The following is a 22,177-nucleotide window of genomic DNA, read 5'->3' on the forward strand; positions in this document are numbered from 1 at the left end:
CGGGATCTTGTTTTCATTTTTAAGTTTGGTAGATAGAGAACATCATTGTGTTTTGTTGCTTTCTCTGCAGAGACTTCTGCCTGGGTCATCTCCAGTTAAATCGTAGGTAGGTAAAGGCAGTCAGAAGAGTCTAAGCTGAGTTCTGCCTTGAGTTCCCTGTGAAGTATAAAAGACTGGTAAAGTCTCCCTCACTCATAATAAGGTTTGTTCAAACACATTTTACACTACTGTTTATACTCTTCAGTGTGAATATTTTGCTTGTATGTGTTGAGGGTTGTGTTTATATGGCTGCACACTGTAATACTTGGGTGCATGCAGTGGTGCTTTGTCAGCACAAGCCCAAAGGCTTAGCACTGTAACCACAGCTGCCATTCAGCAAGGTTGGTTGACATTTCTGTGTGATCTCCTGTGGTGTATTGTAAGATAGCAGTTTGAAAGTCTTGGGGGAGAATGGGTCATTTTTATATAATTTAGATATTCATTGCTCTTTGCTGTCCACACTGTACACCTTCAGTGTAACTCTAGCAATACCGAGTTGTGCCAGAAAGAAATCAGCCTAGAACAAACAAAAAAAATGTGGTTGGTGTCTCTTAAGGCTTACTGATGGCATACAGAAGCATATGCACATGTGCACACTCTCCACCTACAGGGTCTGTTTATACATTTAAGTGGAACTAGTGTAAAAAGGGTCATTCTGTTGGGGAAGTTGGTATCTTGGGAAGATCATGATCTTAAAGTGGGATTTGTAACATCCACAAGTCTCTGGTATGTAGTCCCTCCCGACCATCAGTTTTTATGCAGGAGCTGTCTATCCTGCAGGAGCTGTGTATCCTGCCTTGTGCCAGTAGAGGCCACAGTCACTACAGTTGCTGAGTAGTCAGTAGCCTCAGCATTTTTGCTTCCTCAAGACCAGCCTTTCTGGAAGAGATGAATTTTTGGCAGGCTGCTGTACAAGGAATAGATTGGGTCACTGAGACAGTTCTAGGGAAAGCTGAAGGGACAAAACCAAGGTGCAGGGGAGCTGAGGGAAATTGTAAAGACTGTAAGTTAGCAAAAGGACAGGAACATTTTGGGGAAGGGCGAGAGAGGAAGAAATAAGAAGTGAAACAGTAAAGACAAAGAGGAAGAACAGTGCCAGGAGGGCTGGTCCTTGAGACTGCTGCATGATGGGAGAAGCCTCTATCTGGAAAGATCCAACCTGGGCTTGGTCTTGTCCGAAAATACTTTTCACACAGTGCTGATCAGGGCATGCTTCCTCTTTCAAACTGCAACTGGAGTCTTTATTCAATTAAGGCGCAGAGGAACTGATGCAGGAAGAGAGACGCTGAGGCATTGGAATAACATGAAGACAGAACCATTTTGGACCTGAAGATCAGATAGCGCTTGTGGTGTCCTGTGCTGCTCCCAGCCTTTGGATAAAACGACGACTCGTGCCAGTGAAATAAGTCAGACACGTTTTCTGAACTGTTGCTAGCATATGTCTTTTGGAAGGAATTTGTATGCCTCATTCTATCAAAGGGTATGTTACAATTTTGAGTTTATAAAGGTAGATAGCTTGAAATCAATCAGAGATTTCATTGCAAAATTTCAACAGATTGTGGCTCTCCTAACTGTCTCTCCTCATAATCCTGACTTCACAAACTTCAGAGAGCCTAGTAGCTGTACTGATTGCTGACCATGTATTTCCTGCTGCAAGAAAGATACCGGTAACCAGCAGATCATACTGAGAACCTTACCATTGAAGGCAGAGTTCTATACTTCAAAGAGAGTGAAAATGCCAAAAGTTATTGCTTAAATTCTCTTGTAAGTGGGGAAGTAATAATTTCAAATAAATGTTGAGGTTTGCAATTCCCTGTATTCACTGAGTACTGCTACTGAATTTGGTGCTGATAGTTGACTTTTTTTAAATTTAGGAAATAATCTTCCATGAAAATGCCTGTTAAAAATAGGCTAGTGTGAGTTGGAGAGGGACTTCAGAGAAAGGAGGTAAGTCATGGAGGATCTGGTGACACAGCAGGACAGTGGGACTAAGATATTTTTAAATGGGAAGATATAATTGATTCACCCTTCCCTCACTGTCTTTTAATTAGGATTCATATATGGGAGCAAATGTACCGAGCTGTGCTGTATGCTAGAAAGTCCTGGCTATGCTGCTTAGTCTGTCCCTTTAAAACAAAAGCAAAACCTGGTTACTTTTGTGGCTCATTTGCCAAGTCTTCTCACAAGCACTGTAATAATTAATTTCCTGAAACAGGAACTGTGATAGGTGGAGTAGGGAACTGTGCGACCACACCTTATTACTTTCTGTAAGTCGTGTGACAATATAGACCATAGTACAAAAAGCAGTACTTTTCCTGAAACTTTGGACACTATGGCTGTCTCACTTTTTTCAGAGTTGTTCCAGCAGTTCTCCAGCCTGTCCTCCCATGTAAGTGATGTAAAAATAATAATAATAATAGTAATAGTATTGTTTATTATTAAACGGTTGTATCAGTTGTGTCTTTAATTTAGTAAAGTGGGAAAAAAAAGAAGCCGTTACACATTGTTTTAGTGTGCTCCCTGTATTTACAGACAGGCTTAAATGCAGTGTGTAGGTGGCACATCTGTTGTAATTGCAATAATTTTGTGGGTTTGAAACTTACAGCATTTGAGAAATAAGAATGAAAATTCCCTTTACCAGAAAGATTTATAAGCACATGCCTTGTATCTTAAAAAAGGCATGATTTATGCGAGAAAGAAACTTCATAACTAGCTACCAAGAAAGTATTATTCTCTTTCCTGTGTGGATATAAAAATATATGGTCAGATCTGAGATCATTGAATCATGAGGTTAAGCACATATGATTCATTCAGATACTAGTGGCTTTGTGGTGATAGGGGCCGAATGGTATGGATTCTAGTCTGTTTAAAAGTTCAGTTTGAATGTATTTAAAGAGAACAGTATTAGTGTGTATGCTGCATCACAACACATGTTTTGCTATTAGGTTTTTTGATAGGCAAATGTTTAAGATTCAGTTGTGTATTCACTCTTGCCAACTAACAGAATGCTGACCAAGGGCATGCCACAAAAAAATGCTTTGCTGTAGAGTAGCCCTTGGAAGAGAGGGGAGTACAATTGTCTGCTAATTATTTTTTTTTTTTAGCCTTTACAGTAGTACTGATTCAGTTACTCAGCCAGGCTACCATGTAGTTATTAGCCCTGAGGTCAAAACACTTAACAGTAGCAGTAACATTAAAATGGATTGCCTAATATTCCGGTAGTGTAGGAGTAGGAAGTTTTGATTTGCTGTTGTCAACTTTTCTGTCTCCCACTGAGTTCAGTGGGACAAGAAACCTCTACTGAATGCGTTTCTATAGAGTTTCTCTTCAGAGATTCCTAGGTGTCTTAGATCTAAGGCAGAGAGAATGAAGTGGCAAATGGTTCTCCCACCAGTGAGGCAGTGGAGGTGGGTTTTTTAAGTGTCAGGGTAAGATAGTTGGATGGCTTGTAGTTGATATTTTCTAACTTTCTCTTGTGCTCAAAAGTTGGATCCATAAGCCAAGTTTAATATTTCTGAAGCTGCTGGAGGAAGTGGTGGAGAAGGGAGGTGGTATTTGTTGCTTAGTGAAACAGAATTAGTTTGACAAGAATTCTCCTGGCCTTTTTAAAAGGGTTGACATGATCTGTATTTGATTTGAATATTACAAATTGATTGAGAGCTGGGAACTGAGTTTTACTTGATGCAGATAATCCAAAACAGGAAGAGGTGCTTTGGCGAGACTGACCAGGGTCAGAAGCAGTGTGTAAAGAAAGGAGAAGACAGATAGCTTAGAAGAGTTATACTCACATGGACTCTTATCTTTGTTATGATGTTATGATGGTCTTTGTTACGGTGTAAAACCTGGCAATCTCATTTAATACATAGTCTGTATTTCAGACTGGCAAGTGGGTCGTGCTCCCAAATGGGATCAAACCTCAGTAAAACCCGAAACAACAAAACAAAACCAAACCAGCAGCAGCCTGCCAGGATTGTACATCCTGTACATGGGTACTTCCCACTGTCTAGACACACCATAGGAAGCCGTGACTTTCTCTCAATTTTACTTAGTACAGAGTTTTTTATATTCCTTGTTAAGTCAAGAGAACTGAAAGAGCTAAGCATCAAAGCTATGATAGCAAGACAGCTTCTCTCTACTGAAGTACTCTTGATTGCATATATTTATTTTGAGCTATTCTACATGATGTGATACCTTTTATAATCATGTTGTTGCACTACTGTTACTGACAAATCAACTTTTGTTTGTGTTTAGATCCCAATCCTCATGTGAAATGAGTACAGACTTCCACAAACTCCTTTTTGACATTTCTGAGGCTTTGATCACAGATGAACTGGCAGCTCTGAAGTTCCTTAGCCTGGAGCACGTCCCCATGAGGAGGCTGGAAGCCATCCAGGAGCCCAAGGCCTTCTTCGAAGTGCTGCAGGAGAAAGACATGATTGAGGCAGGGAGCCTGGCCTTCCTGAAAGAGCTGCTCTACCGGATCAATCGGATGGACCTCCTGGCTGCCCACCTGGGCTCCAACCGAGAGGAGATGGAGAGAGAGCTTCAGATCCCGGGCAGGGCAAAGGTGTCAGCCTACAGGTGAGCACAGAAGTAATAAACCTTTGCATGCAGTTCTGTTGTGTATTGTCTTGCTTTCTGTCTGCATTGTTGTCTTATGAGTATCCCAGCATAATTGTATTTATTACAGCATGACTACCTGCCATTGTGTGTTTTACATTTTGCAGTTCATATGTGCAACTGTGGTGTCTACTTCTCATAGATTTCTTACTCAGTCTATCTCTGTTCTTTATTGCCAGGCAACTGCTATATGGAATTGCAGAGGACTTGACTCCAGAAGATGTCAAGAGTGTGAAGTTTCTGCTCCAAAAACAAATACCAAAGAACAAGCTCCAGGATAATGCTGTATGCAAAGTGATCTTGATAAGTTTCTTGCAAGGCTAGTTCAGAGTCTGCTAGTTCTTGTAAAAAGGAAGGAAAGGGAAAGCAGTCTGCTCTCACTAAAATCTGTTATGGAAAGAATTGTGATATTATCTGATAGCTGCTGTGTGAAAGAATGGACCCTTTTTTTCTCATTGTATCTTTTCCCTGTCCTTTTTCGCTCTTCTCTTGCTATTTTCTCTCCACCACCTGTCTCCCTAATCTTTTCTTCTTGCAAAGCCCATCATGCTCTTCCTTTCATCTTTGCTTGGCATTTATAAGACAGTTGTACATATGCTGTATCTAGGAAGAGTGATGTTTGCTGGAGGAAAAACAATGTTTTGGAGACAGCAAATCGAGTTCTAATGTGAGTTCAACCACAAATTTTTGTGTCATTGGGTACATTTTCTTCTTTATTTTCATTTGGGGTAACAGCATTTTGTTAACTCACGCACAAAAGTATTAAGAGGTTTGATGAGCTAGTTTAATACTTGCAAATAATGAACAGAGTTATAAAAATGCTTGGTATTATTAAGAAGCTTCCTTAAAAGTCCTATTTGTATTGTGACATCTATAGGAAAATTAGCAGATTTACCTCCAGCTTGGTGGACTATTGAGCTTTAAAAACCAAAATTAGCCCTGAACACCTTTTCTGTAATAGAAAATGTAAAATGGCACAGCTAAATGACGTAACAGCACTTCATCTGAACACGGATGCCATGTTGTTATCCACGTCAGTGCTTTGCACTGCTGAAACATGCAGGACAGCCTAGCCATAGGCAATTTCTAATGATCCTGTCTTAACCTTAGTGATGTGTTTCTTCAGTTGCATTGCATCCTGACCCTTGTTTTAATGAGGTTTGGAGGAAAAATAAATTGGTATTTAGATGGTCAGTCTTTGGGAATGAGGATGTTGTCTTCTGCTCTGTCCAGAACTGTCTGATACTGCAGTTATTGAAGGTCACTGTATGAGTTTGGGTTATATGTTTTTGTTTTACTAGTCAATGTTGAAGGTCTTACTGGAAATGGAAAGAAATGGGATGATTAAAGAAGATGACCTGGAAATGCTGAAAAATATATTAAAGGGATTTAGAGCTGACATAAAGAAAAAAATTGATATCTATGAAGAAAAAATAAAAGGTAAGTTATTTAAACTGCTGCTTAAGAGTAGACCTGGGTTTTTTTTTGATTTTTGTGTCTCCATCCTTGGCATCTTAGGAGTCCAGCGGTAAGAGAGAGACCTTACAGTATCCTAGGATAGGCAGAGCAGCTCTTGTGGTACCTGTGGTTTCTGAAGTTTTCTGCTACATCATTATCCTATCATACCTTCTTGTATCGCTCCTTGAAAGAGAGACCTTCTGTGCCTTGTCTGTCGTCTTCTCCCTCCTCTTTGCCTTAAATGCAATTTTTCTCTTCAGGAAACAGTGTAGTGCTGTTTTTGGACCAGCATAGCTTTTCAGTCACTGAAAGAGACTGGAAGTGGCAGTTGTCTTGGGGAAACTTGCATTGGGAGATTGTCAACATTTTCTGTTAGCCAGGCTGTTTGCTCTTAGTCAAAGTCCCTGCAGACCAGGTACTTGGCTAAAGTGTAACCATTAGTTTTCTGTACCAGATGTGAAATTTCAAGGACTTTGGTACATCTGGGCTGTTGCAGCTGAGGTGGTGACTTCTTACACCACATCTAGGCCTTACTCTTTGGGAAACAGGATGTGTCAGCCAACAGCTGAGACCTATTAAATTTTTCCCCAGAACATCCTTTTGAATGACTCAGGACGTGTTTCCTTAGACACACCTATACAGCCCATGCAGTTCCCTGCAGAGGTACCAGTAGTTTCCCCAGCATGTCTTTGTGCTGCTGACCTATGCTTGTGTCTCTAAAAGAGCACAAGAAAATTGCCAAGGGTGGCTGGTGTAAGCAGGCCCTGTATCAGGGGACTGGCTTTTTAGTAGTATTGTTATTATTTTGTCCCCCTTGATAAGTAGAAAAAGAGTGTGTCTGTTAGATCTAGTTGCCCTGACAATTAAATTCCATTTAAACACATCTGTGTAACTTGTAAAAGGGGTACTGTGATTTATTTCCTTGGGTAGAGTCATGGGTTTGAAGATTTCTTCACTTATTTCAGACAGTTGTATCCAAAGAAGTGTTCTGTTGCTTTGAAGAGATCTTCCTTTATGCTGGCATTCTGCATCCTTGGTGCGTCCACCCAAACAGTAAAGTTTTCTGGAGAAGAGACAATAGCCTCAGAAGTAAATGAACTAGCTGTAGTATACCACTGTATGAAAATGTGTCTGCTCTTCCACTTACGTATCCAATAGTAGAGATGCTAGTGAATGGCTTGCCTGGGGTGACTGCTCACATTCAGCCTTTTATTATCTGATCTTGCTACCAGTAAAAGAGCAGAGAAGAAATGGAGCACAGCTCTGCACAGCTTCAATAACCAGCAGTCTGTGAAAATGGAACCCTGCTTGGCCCAGCTCTACAAAATGATGGTGTCTCAGTGATGTGGAACCCACCCTCCACCTCACTCCTTGTACTGGTTTTTTTGAGTGTTGAAATATGCACAGTGGAAGATTTATCTTTTTAGTCCTAAAATGTTCTGTTTATTTTCTCCCTCTTAGAAAATGATTCTAAGGAAAAACTCCACTGTCCAGTGTCTGAGTCAGTGCATTCAGCAGGACAAGGAGCAGAGGGGGTGACACCACACCTGGTGAGAAATACCTCAAGATTACCTTTAAAGTATTTATCCAACTCCTGGAAGGGGGGAGCATGAATTCTTAAGACTAAGCAGGTGGAAGAGCTAAAAGGGAGGGGTTCTGGCTTTATATGTAGGCCTTGGATCAAATTCTATTTTCAAAGCAAGACCGAGCCTTGTTCCTTTGTAAGGAACTGGATGTCAGCAACCTTTTAAGCAAGAACTGAAGGAGTAGCTGTTGTATGAAGAAAACCAATATTAACAGTAATGGAGACCGGGACATTAAAGTCCTGGCCAGGATACTCCTGGACAGATGGGAAGGGAACAACAGAAGCTGCTACCTCACTAGAAACCCACAAGGACTCTCAGAGGGAGTGGTAGGGTGCAGGAACTTTTCCTCTGCACATGCAAATTTGTGTTTCTGGATACTCATTTTCTCCCATGCTGAAATTACATCCTAACCACAGAGAGAGAGGAGGAGGGATTCAGGGAGACCAAGCAGATTCCTCTCCCCTGTAGCTAGCTTATATTCTTAGACTTTTCCTTTCTTCTGTCTTGGCCTCGTGATTTTTTTGCGCTTGGACATGAAGGACCAACAATCTATGTATAGCATATTTCTCTTTTGTATGCTTGGCACTGCTTTCTTATCAGCTTTCTTTGTTTCTACAGCTTGTGGAATCATATAAGATGAAAAATAACCCCCATGGTTACTGTGTGATTCTTAACAACTACATTTTTAAAAATCCATATGAAGCCAGAGAAGGAACAGTGAAAGATGGAGGTAAATACTTTTTTAATCCAATTACTGGTTTTTTTTTTCTCTGATAATTCTCTGAAAGAATTATCTAATCTTTCCTGTGAAGAAGAATCATGTCCACTGAGCTCCTTTGCGTCCAGAGTAACTGGCATGACAGTCACAGTAGAAATTGGAAATATGCCACTTCAACAGTTTAGCTGATGGCTTAAAGAAGGAACCACTTTCTGTTCTAGGTAAAAAGCATCATCTTAATTGGTCATATGTACCAAACAGTGAAGGAGGGATTACTATTCCACCTTTTCACTTTTTGATTGTTTTTAATTCTTAGCCATCATGGAGTAATATTTTTAAGTCTTTACATTCTCTTTAATGCTCAAATAAATGCTACTGCTTTATAATTTTCCTTAAAGCCTGTCTTCCTGCAAGAGTTGCTTTTAAGATAAACAAGAGTTTATCTTAAAAAAAGTAAAATCAGTTTCATGAAAACACATATCACTGATATTTTAACTCCATCCAGGCTGTCTGCAGACTGCTTGCTTTTCCCAGCTACTTTCTCACCGCCCACACACCAATTAAGTCTACATTTGCTGAGAAGTCAGCATAGCATTTGTTAGTGGGTTACCCTGCCTTCCTTCTTGCTGTACTGATCATTCTCACAGAATGAGGGACCTACTTCATTTAAGAGTGGCAGAATTTGTCGTTCTAAAGAGGTACCTCTTCTTTAACTTGCTAAATGTTGTTCTTAAGCATCTGAGATTACTGTGCAATGAACAGTTAAGCTTGCTTTAATACAGTAAGCTTCACTGATTTGTACTGATTAATCAGATAATCTGAAATCTGTTTTTGTTTTAGATAATGTGATGCTTAACCTAGTTGTGTTTTAAAATTCTAATTAGATTTGTTTTTCTAATTAGATTTGGCGGGCTAAGAGTCAGTCAGGTGAGTTTATTGGTGGAATCTGAACACTTCTGCTAATATCTGGTCTACCGCACACATACTGATGTTTCAGCATCTTCCTTGTCACTATGTTTAACAAGTGCCTTCTGACTTTTCTGACAAGTGCCTTCTGACTTTTTTTCCCCAGAGGCTGTGAAGAGGGTCTTTAAGTGGCTTCAGTTTGAGACAGTTGAGCACATGGATCTAGAAGCAAAGCAAATGCATGCAAAAGTTAAAGAATACAGCAAAAAAGATCATAGTAACATGGACTGTTTTGTTTGCTTCATTTTTTCCCATGGTGAAAAAGACAAAATAAAAGGTGTTGATCATGAGTTTGTAAATATTAAAGATTTACTCTCCTGCTTCAGTGGATCTAATTGTCCTTCTCTTGCTGGCAAACCCAAGCTGTTTTTCATCCAGGCTTGCCAAGGCTCTGTAGGTCATCCAGCTGTCACAGTAAAAGAAGACTTTTCTGGGCATCTTGAGACAGATGCTACCCCTCTGACTTCCATTCCTGATCAGGCTGATATCCTGGTTGGCATGGCTACAGTGGAAGACTATGAGTGCTACCGCTGTACAGAGATGGGCAGTGTTTACATTCAATGCCTCTGTGACAAGATGGAGTCACTTTGCCCACTGTAAGTACTATTTTTAATCCATGTACATTTGGGGTATTGCAGACATACATAATTTAAGCATGCTGTGCTGAAACATCAGTGTTTTGCATTTGTGCTATCTAATACTTTTCACTTGCAGGACAGTGCAGAACAGTAATTATTCTGGAATTGGGCATTTTTTTTCTTCTACAGATGAACCAAAGCACAAGTGACTTCCCCTAGTTTGCCTGTGACAGAACCAGGGTTGTAATGCTGGAACATTACACATAAACAAGTGTGTGTATGTGTGTGCATGTTTTTTAACATTTTTTGACTGATAAATTATTTTTCTTTCAGTGACACCTGATGAGAGGTGAATTTGTTGAGTGACTACACAGACAAAAAAATCAGTGTTCTTTAGTCATAATTTTCATTGTTGCCTCCCTCCCATCCCCATCATAAACTTGATTTAGAAAATAGGATTTCTCTTCAGACATCACTTTCTCATGGTGTCTAGAAGAGGGCATGGAGAATCCATATGTTTGTTTCTGTTTCACATTAGTGTGCTCTTCTGACTATAACCAAAGCAGGGCACTGCATCTGCTGGTGAAGTGATGCTACATGGAGGTTGTTTTTATTTCCCAAACACACTGAATTCTGTGGTTACACAATGCAGTGTGCAATTTCAGTGACAGATAAGGTGAGGGGAAGATAATAGCCTTCCCTGAGATACCACTTTATTGGAGCAAACATAGATCAACTTCTTGGCCTAGTTGGCCTAGGCCTTCTAGCTGCAAGTACCATGTATTTCAATGTAACTTTTCTTCGTTTTTGTTCAAGCCGCAAGGATCTCATAACCATCCTGACAGAAGTGAACAAGGACGTGGGAAGAAGAGTATTAAATGGATGGAAGCAGATGCCAAAGATAACATCAACCCTACGGAAGCAATTGATCTTCCAAATTCCATAATGTCAGTCAATTGAAAAGTAGAAAAATAAGAATACACTCAGTTAGGAATCACATTTGGAATGGGCTTCCACAGGGAAGAGATTTTGCAAGAGAAGTAATCTGGATCTGTGTAGTTTAGCCCCAGTTCTTCAAGGGGCCATGGGACCTACATTTTCCAATTCCTGTGTTTAATCAGTCTCCTGGCATCTGGATCTGTAGCAGTCTGGTAAGGCCGTGGAGGAGTGCTGATCTGGCTTTCTGTGCTGCAGAAGCAGTGGAGTCTGTTCAGTCTGAGTTTCAAGTGAGGCACTTACAAGTAGTATGATTTTTAAGTTATTGGAAATGCTAATAAAAGTTCTGTTTCTGTCCCAAGTTGTTATAAGTCCCTGAAATCTGAAGAAAAGAACAGATAGATTCAGAATGCTAGATCCCTTCCCAGGGAGCATGTGTAAGTATGTAACTTAGTTACCCAGAGGTGAATCATTGTCTGTCTCTGGAAGCTGTGTAATTTTTCATGGAAAATAACATCCCTATCCAGAAGGACTAAAAAAAGATGATTATGATAGTACAAGTTTGGTTCTTTTCCTCCAAATACTTGGTTTGCTTTATGTTACTAATTTACTTGGCTAAACAGCACTGCTGTTTAGGTTTTTTAATAGTAAGGATTCTAGTTGTGTTTTTTCTCCGAGCTCTTAGGGGACATTGAAAACAGTCTGTTTTGAATGATTATCAACTGATGGAAGGAAGGTTTCATGCCATTAGATCCACTGGTCTGAGATGCCTTTTCCTCCTGGCAACTGACTCTAGCTCCTGTGGACTCTTGTTTCTGTTGTAATAAATACTCCTAGTTTTCACATCACAGTTGTTTTTGGTGTGTTCCTCTTTTGGATAAACTGACCAAGGGACAGTCAGCATGACAAACGCTTTCACTTCAGCAGAAGTTACTTTGCTCTCATCGAAGTATTCAATGGCTGTCATCCCAAGGGGTAGCATATTGATATCCCTTCATTAGCAGCTGGAGAGGTGGTAGGAAAGAGTAAGTTTAAGTTCAGGACTTTCACGATAATGGCAGCTGATGACAGTGAGGCTGTTCTTACCTTGCATCCTCAGCAATGTGTAGGTGGTATGTGGGAGCTGTCTGGGATTCTAACGGCTACATTCCTTTTGAGTTTATAACAAGATAAAGAACAGATTTGAGACACTTTGTAACTTTTATTTGTTTTAGTTCGTGTTTTTTTGGAAATCCATGTCTAGCCATAAAGCCTTTATTCAATCTTGCTTGTGTTCTTGAAGTGAAACTTTTTTTTTCTAATTCCACACAATGTGTTGGCAATTGCATTTTGCTCCCCTTACCCTTTTTCACTTTCCAAGTAAAAGGGAGAGTGCCCATTCTTAGAGTCAGAGCTCTGTTCACACAGGTTTCATAAATAATAAATAGACATTACAAGCACTATGCAAATGAGAGTGCTGTTTGTGGCAAAATTTACCAGAAGGTGTTACCAGGTATACTGTTCTGTGGCTGACATTTGGTTAACCATTTAGACAATGTGGCAACAATATATTTACATTTTTATACTTTTTCATAAATGAGACCCAGATATAAAGTTAGTAATTAGATTTGTGAATGTTGTTTTATGATAAGAAAATACAGCTTAGGCTGAGAGAGTTGGGATTGTTCGGCCCAGAGAAGAGAAGGCTCCAGGGAGACCTTACAGAGGCCTTCTGGTACTTAAAGGGGCTACAGGAAAGATGGGGAGGGACTCTGCATCAGGGGGTGTAGGGATAGGATGAGGGATAACGGTTTTAAACTGAAAGAGGGTAGATTTAGATCAGATATAAGGAAGAAATTCTTTACTGTGAGGGTGGTGAGACACTGGAACAGGTTGCCCAGAGAAGCTGTGGCTGCCCCCTCCCTGGGAGTGTTCAAGGCCAGGTTGGACGGAGCTTTGAGCAACCTGGTCTAGTGGAAGGTGTCCCTGCCCATGGCAGGGGGGTGGGAACTAGATGATTGTTAAGGTCCCTTCCAACCCAAACCAGTCTGTGATTAAGTGAAATAACTGCTTCTTCTGGGAGAAACTTGCTAGAAGGTGGCAGCTGCTCCAGTAAAGTTGTGAATCTGCAGCATTTCTGTTTTTTCATATTTCTGTGTCAGAGTTAATACTCGCAGACCAAGTTCTTTCAGATATTCTACATGAGGAGGAATTTGATATCAGATTCACTTATTTGGTATATTTGGTGCTACATGAGATTTTGATTTAGTAGCGTGATACAGCCACATACTGAAATCACAACATAAGCATAATTTAGCAATTGCAATATACAGTTGAATCACAATACAAACATGATTCTCATTACTTGTCTCTATGCTCACCATCATGACACTGAGCATCCACAGTCATGATGGAACGTGGGTTGAAACCAGCTAAAGCCCATTGCTCTTTTAAAAGTTTAAATGTTTTATCAGTTTTAAAGTTTTTATACTTTTATGTTGGGCTGAGCCACATATTGACACCCCCCATGCTGGTCTGGCTAGCTCAGGAAGACATTATTCTTTATTAACTGTTTTGGAGTACCTGATGAGGGTACTAAGGTTACGCTCCAGTCTCTCTGATGTTGAGGTAAATTGAGCTTTCTTTATGATACATTCTTCCCTGAGATCATTGTTTTTTTCCCTTCTCTGAGCTGTCCTCCACTGGGGGGGGGGGTGCTGGTCAGTCACACCCTGTCATTAAATTGGCATGATACTTTGTTCTACCTTTTAAAATCAGGCCACCTCCATAGCTAACATTATTGCCTGCTGATGAAGACCTACTAGAAGGGAGAGAAAACCCTGTCAAAATCCTCTAAAGGACTACAGGAAGTAGCCATACTGTGAATTTATGTGTGACCCATGCGGTGATCAAGGAAGGAGAAAACACTTTCAGTTTTATGGTTCTGAGCAAAGTATGCTCACACAGGCCTGTGGCAGGGTGGCTGATACGTTCTTGCATGTATTTGTGGCCCTCCCACAGAACTGAGAGGTAAGAAGGAAGTTGGATCTGCAATTTTCTGTTTTTCCTCTGTAGCACAACTTGGAGAATGGTGAAGGGCAATCACCTTTCTTTTCTGAAGGCCCTCAGCTATAGTTACTTTGCCTGTCCTCCCTTCAACTCTTGGCTGGGAAGCCAAATGTTATAGCAAAACAATCCTGGCTCTCAATTCTGTGCTTTGTTTTCAGCAAGTGGAAGCACTACCACCATGAAGTGGAGTCAGAAGGTTGGTAGGAAAGTGAAGTTGGTGAGTTGAAGTCCTGATGCTGTTTTGAAAAGGGAAATGCTTAGAAGAGTTGGGGAGGACTGTTAGCTGCAGAAGCCGAAATAATGTTATTCAGTGGCATGAATCCCCGCCCAGTCATTTGCATCTTGCTACTTATTTGTTCAGTTTAACACCAGTTTCCTAGAGCAGTGTTTATACCTACCTTCTGTGGGAAGTTTGTCATTCACTCCACTGTAATGGTTTCAGGGTGACTTGCTAATGTGTTGCTCTTGGGATGGGTTTGTGGTACATGTGAGGAGCTTGCCCATGTTCAGATTGCTGCCAGCTTCTCCCATTGCACAAGCTGCTGTACGTATGTGTTTTCCCACCATCTATATAATGGTTCACTCTTAGTTCTCAAAGTGGTGTGAAATTCAGGTACCATGGAGTTTTGATTAGTTGAGCTGTTGGCTATGTCTGTAATCTGTAATATCCCCTGCAGGAATCTGTGAAGCTCAGAGAGAAGCGGAAACAAAATACACACCATTTAAGAGATTAAGCTATGAGCAGGGAGTCCAGAGCTAGATTTTTCTCGGGACATGCTGGGTGTTCAGCCATTGCTGTTTACCCTTTTTATTCTGACCCCTAACTAACATGGGCGCATTCTCTCTTGAAATTACTCAGATCTGCCTCTTTTCAACCAGAGATATGTCAAATTATGAGCAGAGAATGGCATGTTTAATCTGCAATGACTTCTATGCACTAAAAAATACAGTTCAGATCTTTGGGATTTCCCAGATACTAATATCTGTGTGTCCTTTGGTTGTCACCGTACCTGTTCTGTTATTGACAGCCACAGGAAATCTTCAGGCCTCAAATGTGGCTGGTTTTTGTGGGTGCCAACTGTAATACATTTCTAGCTAGGTGGAAGGTTATTCTGGACATGTCTTCTGAGCTTGGCCTAGGTCTTTTGCATTAGTTTTATATTTGTGTAACCACTTTGTGTTTAGGCCTGATCTGTCCACCCTTACCAGCAAAAAGGGAAGGATCTATACCTTCTTCAGTCTATTTACTAGGAAGAGCTTGTTTAACATGACTTAGGGGCATATCTTGCATAGGGTTTTGAGCATTGATAAGCCACTTCCAGGATAACAAGGTAAAAATTTCTGCTTAATATATTGTCAAACTGTTTTTTCCTTTTTTTTTTTTTTGGGAGGAAGGGACTCTGGTTTTAAAGCAGTGCTTAGTGAGAACACTTTCTTTATCTGGAGAGTATGGATGCTCTGAGGGTTGCTCTCCTGCTCAAGGTGAGCATGAAGGTGTTAATATTCATTTTCAGAAGGATGAAATGCCAACTGGTGAAATTTCTTCCATCCTTCCTCCCGTGGTTGTGAAATGCTATCTGTCAAGAGTGCTGCACCAGAAGGCGTATCAGAGGTGGTGCATCATCCCAGGGTCTTGCACCATCGCGCAGTGCTCCTGCAAGCCTGCTCCCGTTGCTAGAAGGGTCTTCAGCAACTCTGGGAGGGGTGTGAAGGGAGCTGCTTCCACGGCTGTAAGGGTACAGGGCTGAACACCTGCATAGAGTGTGCTGCAGTCTGCCAGCAGCACCAAAACGCTGCAAGGAGGAAGTCGAGCGTTGTGAGTTCTTCCTGTTTATGTTAAGATGGCAATGAATTGTGAGTGCCTTTAAACTAGAGAGAGGTGATTGCAGAAGCCCGGGCAGGAGGCCTTTAGACCTGCAGTAGTAGGTTCAGTTTTCTCATGAATGGACTTGAGAATAGTCAGCGCTTCGTAACTGTGGATGGAGGGGGCCTAAAATGTGTCTGAGACGAGTCCTCTCTGGCAGACGCGCAGTTTCTAAGTTAAGTTGTGGGGTTTTTTTTGTTTAAGTTAGAAATCCAGAGGAACTACAGCTCCCAGGGGCCCGGGCGCCGCCTCCTGCCCGCCCCAGCCCGGTGGCGGGCGGAAGCGCGGCGGGCGGCGGGGAAGCGCCCTCAGTCCTTCCCGGCGATGGAGCTCCCCAGGCAGCGGCTGCTGGTGGTCAGCGAGGAGCTGGACGAGGCCGAGCTGGCAGCTCTGAAGTTCCTCAGCCTGGAGCACGTCCCCATGAGGAGGCTGGAAGCCATCCAGAAGGCACAGGACTTCTTCGAAGCGCTGCAGGAGAAAGGCATGATCGAGGCGGGGAGCCTGGCCTTCCTGAAGGAGCTGCTCTACCGGCTCGGGCGGATCGACCTCCTGGAAGCGCAGCTGGGCTCCAGCCGGGAGGAGATGGAGAGAGAGCTCCAGATCCCGGGCAGGGCGAAGGTGTCGGCCTACAGGTGAGCGGCCGGCGGCGCGGGTTCACCGAGCGGTCCGGGGCGGGGGGCGGCCGGGCCCAGCCTCGCCTCGCCTCGCCTCAGCCGGGAGCAGCTCGCGCTGTGGGACCGGCTGCCCTTCTCGAGGGGTCGGTGTAAGCTTTCACCGGCGATTTGAACACCAGGCTAAGGTTTGGAAGCACACAAGTGCCTTCCAAGAGAAGCCATACGGAAAGTTGAAATTTCTGTCCAGGAAAAGGGAGAAACTCAAGCCGCACCTTTCTGAAATACTTACCAGCCCCCCATGGCCTCCCTTGCCCGGGTGCTGCGTGGTGTGATAAGTGACTGGGTGTGAGTCTTTGTTCTCAACTCCAGAAAGTTTCAGCGTGGTTTTGATTTTAGGAAAAACAGATCTTTTTAATTGCAGCTGAAAATGGTTTGACTTCAGGCTGTCCTGAAACTGACATCCCTCCATTTAAAAGGAAAAAAAAGGGGCATGTGCTTGCGGGTAGTGCTGAAGGGAACAGTTCAACAGTACAGCGTTAAATTGTGCTAAGGGACGTGCTTGGGAACACAATGAAATGGTGTCCTCCACTTCTCTTTCTAGATACCTGCTCTTTCAGCTGTCAGAAGACATCACCGAAGATGAACTGAAGTCTTTCAAGTTTCTTTTGGGGAAAGAATTACCAAAATGCAGGCTAAACCCTAAGACAGTAAGAATTTATTTATTTATTTATTTAATGCTTATTATAATCTATAGAGGCATCTGGGTTGCCATGAGGAGAATGAGTGTCATTCCCTTTATGGTGTTACTCTTTTTGTGGTGGTACTCTTTTGATGGTGTCACCCTTTTTATGGTGAAAACCATAAAAAAAAGGGTGCACCTGGAAAGGGATTATAGGCCTTCCAGTCCATATGGGACTTGTCTGTGCAAGTGTTATGTGTAGCTTTTGCAGCAGCGTCACAGCCCAGAGAGCATGGGCCAGCCATGCGCTGGGCACAGAGGCCTTCATGTCCACGCACCATACAGGACTTGGGGGACTCAGTGGCTTTGATCAGTGGAAGACTGATGAGCACATTCATTCATCTAGTCCAACTGATTTTCTTTTAGCTGCTTTCTAAGCCATTTTCCATCACAGAAAATCACTCGCTGTGGCTATTACTTTATGCTTTTGTTCTTTCTATTTCCAAACTCAGAAAATATGGATCTAAGCAATAGATCCTTACCAAGGCTAAGGTCCAGGAGCTTACAAATAGCCTTGTGGGACATCCAGCTGCTCTTACGCTATCTCAGCCTGCAGTTCCGACTGCTGGGCACTTTGTTCTGTCTAATGAAAACTTCTGGCATTTTCCTTCTTTTCTTAGAGGAGAGACTGTGACCATCTAGTAAATCCTTGGAGTCACCACTGTGCTCTGCCACTCACTGTTTGGCAAGAGCTCCTGTCGCTTGGGTCCCCTTTTGCTTCTGAGCCATCTCAACACCATACTCATGTGGTTATACCCATTTTCACCATTGCTCAAGATGGTCACTACAGTGATTGTTGTGTTTCAGTTAAGTGCACAAGATAACCACTGGAAGTCAAATGAATTAAAGCAGTCATTAAAAATGACATTATGTATTCCTGCATGATCACCATTAGATCTCCTGGATTAGATCTTGTTAGATCTCGGCATCTCTGAACTGCGGAAGGGAAATTAGTATGTTTTGAGATGTTTGTACTTACAGTACTTACAGGTTTTGTTGAACTAGGTTTAATTGGCTCAGGTGAGGTCTCAACTGAGCTACCAGTCAGCTGAACTGACTCTGTGGGTTGCATGTGCTGTCAGTACAGTACATTAAAGCTTAAGTGCATATGCACATGCTGCAACTTCCCTCCCAGTGACAGCATGGATGTGCGCTAAGAGCAGACTACCTTTCTGATTACCCAGACAATGCTCGACGTTTTCATTGAGATGGAGAAGAAAGGGATTTTGGGAGAAGACAACCTAAGTATGCTGAAGAGTCTCTGTGCAGAAATTAACATCATCCTGTTGAAGAGAATTGAAGAGTATGAATTAAACCTATTTGGTAAAACAAACCAAACCAAAAAGGCCTCTTTCCCATAGTCATTCTTAAAGTGACTTATTGGTGTCATACAGGACTAATACTGAATGCTTTTCAGGTGAAGAAGAGATGTGCATTCCAGAGGAACAGAGGGGCAGCACAAGAGGCCCTGAAGGTAATTGAAACTCAAAAAATTGATGTTTAGATTTTTTACTCTTCTTCAGCTTTTGGACTCTCTATACCACTTGTATCTCACTTCTTTACACAGGTGCCTCTTGAAAAGGTGATCAAGTATCCAGTTACTTACTTACTGATCACAATACATTTTACTCCCTTTTAATTGGCTATCTGGTGGTTTATAGCTAACAGGAACAGCCATTCAACCACAATTCAGTGTTTTCAGAGAACAGTTTTACCCCGGGAGGTACTTGTGGAGATGGAGAATAGTCACAGAGCTTCTCTCCTTTCTCTAGTGCTACATTCTGTACTTAAACTTTTTTGTTTGTATTCAGCTCATGCCAGATGGCTGGCGTCATCTGTGGCGCCTGATTCTCCTGGCAGTTGGAATGAATCTTCCCAGGTAAGTTAGATTGTTTCTTAGAAATGTCATAATTTTGTCTTAGAAGAGATCATCCCTCCATGAGGTGAACAGTTATTATATGCCCAACTGTTGAAAGCACTGTTTAGAAAAAGAAAAATGCACCACTCTGTAGCATGCTTTATTCTGAAGCTAAATCACAGGCAGCAGTTGCTGCAGCGTTAAAACTTCAGAAACATTTGCAAGGGTGAAAAGTTAGGCCGAGTTTATTATACCGGGAAATACGCAGCTGACAGGTGGCTGGGCATGGAGAAGTGGGTGAACGCAGCACCCTGTGTGGGTTCACCCCGTGTGGGTTGAGTGTGATGGTGTGGGTCTGGGGGAGGGGGCTGCTGTCATGCGGTGCACAGACTCCCAGAGGCGGTGGGGCAGCGCATTGCCAGGCCCTGGGAGCAAAACTGTATAGGGAGAGCTGCCTGGAGAGAAAGCCAGCTGGCTCTTTACCCTGCTGTGCCACTAGTGAGGGCTGAGAAGCACCTGGAGGAGAGCATAGTAGTTTCACCAATAGTCTTTCTTTTCAACAGCTTGAAGCTTACAAAATGACTAGCAGACCCCGTGGAGTGTGCCTGATCCTCAATAATCACAATTTTGCAAAAGCCAGGGAAGCAGTGCCGGAACCGAAAAACATGAAGGATCGGAATGGGACAGATGTGGATGCAGGTACAGTGAACATTAAAGATGAAATTGCATATCTTCAAAGATAGAAACCTCATTTCTTTTTCTGTACTATAGGTCTGAATTTCAGTCTTCCCTTTCTAGGATACTTTTGTTGTAGTGGGCTGGGTTGGCTCAGTTTCCTATGCTGACAAACCCTAATCAATTCATCAAGTGTTTACTGGCTGACTCAGAGCAATTCACTAACATTTTGCTGTTGCACCAAGTTTACTACAATCTTAAGCAGCAACCTCAGCCTGGACTTTAGAAGCTAGGCTAGCTTTGTATCAGCCTTATGCATACTACTTCTAATATATGCAGAATCAGAAACAGATTTGCTGCTGAACCAGAACTGGCTGTTAGTTGTTTAACATCCCACATTTAAAAAAAAAAAAAAAAAAAAGAGGGAGGATGTTGCAGTTAGGGACTTGATTACCTTGCTATGCAGGGCTCCTGATTTTAGCAGGCTGTCCTGGGGTCTGTGAGATGGCTGTATTTGCGCTATCTGTACGAAGAGAGAAAATCCATCAATGGGCTTTCCCAGATTGAATTGAACTCCGACTCAATTCATGAGTCAGAGTGCAAGGTTTCTCCTCCTGTGACACAGATACTACCCAGATGGTTAGTGCCCTCTCCTCTTGGTTAAAGCAGCTGCACTGTTCAGCACCTTTCGAGAGATCAAGGGACTAGCTGTAAAGTGGGTGGGTGAAGGAGATACAGCTTTCTTATAGTTCTGCACGCTTTCCAGACAGGTGATAGTAAACAGCAAGACTGCAAGGAAGCCTTTTAATGAGAGTTAAGGGAACTCAGTAGATATGTGATTAGTGATTAGACTGCTAGATTATTTTCAGAGCAGGAATGTAACTACCGGCATAGTAGTGTAGCAGGATTTTTAAAAAAAATTGTTTATCTCTAGAAATGCAATTTGCAATTGCAGAGTCCAACTTTCATGTAATGAAATGGCTCCAATTCTCCTTCTGTTTACTTTCCAGCGGCTCTGAGAAGAGTCTTTAGCAAACTTCATTTTACAATAGCAGAATATAGAGACCTCACCGCAGAGGAAATCCGTAAGATTGTGAACATCTACCGGTGCGAAGACCACAAGGACAAAGACTGTTTTGTTTGTTGTATCCTGTCTCATGGGAAAAAAGGCATTGTATATGGTGTTGATGGGCAGGAAGTACCTATCCAAGAACTGACCACTTCTTTCACTGGACAGAATTGCCACTCACTTGCTGGAAAACCAAAAGTCTTTTTTGTTCAGGCCTGCCAAGGTGATGCTTGCCAGAAAGGTGTGACCATCGAAACAGATTCTGGAGAGCAAGACTCTTCTGTAGAAACAGATGCAAGATTTCAGCTCGACTGCATCCCTGCAGAGGCAGACTTTCTCTTGGGCATGGCTACGCTGCAAGATTACGTGTCCTACAGAAGCCCACGGCAGGGGACCTGGTATATACAGGCATTGTGCCAGCACTTGGAGTACAGCTGTCCTCGGTAATTATGTTTCCATAAGCTTGTTTCTGGCAATACCTGTATTATCCTTCTGAATGACAGGAGTTTGGATGCAGAGGTAAAGGATATGCAGTGGGAGTGCTTGCTCAGAGTGAAAACAGCAATGTAGGACAGAGCAACACCATGCAGACTGTTCAAAGCAGCTTAGCTAAAACTGCTTTGAAGCCTGTTTAAAACAGGAGCCATTAGCACTGGTATAGCTCAAGATATATAAGAATGTGGTAATTTTTCTGATATTAACTACCTCCCTAATACAAAATGTACTTGTGTTTTTGCAGAGGAGAAGATATTCTCACCATCCTGACAGCAGTGAATCAAGAGGTGAGCAGAAAGAGTTGCAAGCCGAATGCAGAGAAGCAGATGCCACAGCCCAGTTTCACACTGAGGAAAAAGCTCATCTTTGCTGTCAACTAAATGGGAGGGAACTGCATGGTAGAGGGACCTGCACCACCCTGGAATCGGCTGGTATCAGCTAAAAACATAACAGACTTTCAGTGTCTGTCTTACCACAACAGCAAATGATTTTATTGAAAAAACAGCTGGGGAGCAAAAGCCTTAAGAAATTTGTGTTAGTATGTGTGACATTTCATACTTGAGAGCATCTCTGAGCTGGTCTCCAATTTGTAGTTTGCTAGCTAAAATATGCTCAGTGTCCTCTATCAGCTGTACCACATTGCTGTTGCTTTGGTAAGGTGTCTTCTTTTAAAATTTGCATTGGAAAGATAACTCTTATGAGGCCTTGTGTGTTTTATGCCTAACTTCTGCAAAATAAAGGTGGGGGGGTGCTGCAAATTTTACAGGATATAATCAGTTCACATCACTGTGTTTTGTTACTTCTCCCCACCACTTAAAATCATTCATTCTTAGTGTCTTGGTACACCTCAAGGAAAAGTCAAGAACTTGTCCTCCAGCATCCTCAGCAGGATGGGGCCGTGACCTGCATTTCAG

General features: G+C 42.2%; 2 protein-coding genes across 9 annotated transcripts; both read left to right on the forward strand.

The window, feature by feature from the left end:
• Positions 1-110: 110 nt before the first annotated feature.
• On the forward strand, positions 111-16,111 carry LOC141945183 (caspase-8-like). Of its 7 annotated transcripts, none has more exons than XM_074872896.1 (10): positions 111-1,519; positions 2,394-2,428; positions 4,291-4,620; positions 4,839-4,944; positions 5,961-6,099; positions 7,579-7,667; positions 8,322-8,433; positions 9,494-9,983; positions 10,782-10,912; positions 16,022-16,111. In XM_074872896.1, the coding sequence occupies exons 1-9, from the start codon at positions 1,478-1,480 to the stop codon at positions 10,909-10,911; spliced, it is 1,473 nt and encodes a 490-aa protein (XP_074728997.1). In that variant the 5' UTR covers positions 111-1,477; the 3' UTR covers position 10,912; positions 16,022-16,111. The 7 variants fall into 7 exon arrangements, with proteins under 7 accessions (XP_074728997.1, XP_074728996.1, XP_074729000.1 ...); XM_074872895.1 differs by having other exon boundaries at positions 16,018-16,102; XM_074872899.1 differs by lacking the exons at positions 2,394-2,428; positions 16,022-16,111 and adding an exon at positions 1,648-1,803 and having other exon boundaries at positions 10,782-11,744.
• A 26-nt stretch (positions 16,112-16,137) lies between these two features.
• LOC141945184 (caspase-8-like) lies at positions 16,138-22,033 on the forward strand. Of its 2 annotated transcripts, XM_074872901.1 has the most exons (8): positions 16,138-16,445; positions 17,029-17,134; positions 18,351-18,489; positions 18,584-18,640; positions 18,978-19,045; positions 19,588-19,723; positions 20,710-21,211; positions 21,508-22,033. In XM_074872901.1, the coding sequence occupies exons 1-8, from the start codon at positions 16,138-16,140 to the stop codon at positions 21,641-21,643; spliced, it is 1,452 nt and encodes a 483-aa protein (XP_074729002.1). In that variant the 3' UTR covers positions 21,644-22,033. The 2 variants fall into 2 exon arrangements, with proteins under 2 accessions (XP_074729002.1, XP_074729003.1); XM_074872902.1 differs by lacking the exons at positions 16,138-16,445; positions 18,351-18,489.
• Positions 22,034-22,177: the final 144 nt, after the last annotated feature.

This window comes from Strix uralensis, chromosome 6 (assembly GCF_047716275.1).
Source record: "Strix uralensis isolate ZFMK-TIS-50842 chromosome 6, bStrUra1, whole genome shotgun sequence".
Taxonomy (NCBI): Eukaryota; Metazoa; Chordata; class Aves; order Strigiformes; family Strigidae; genus Strix; species Strix uralensis.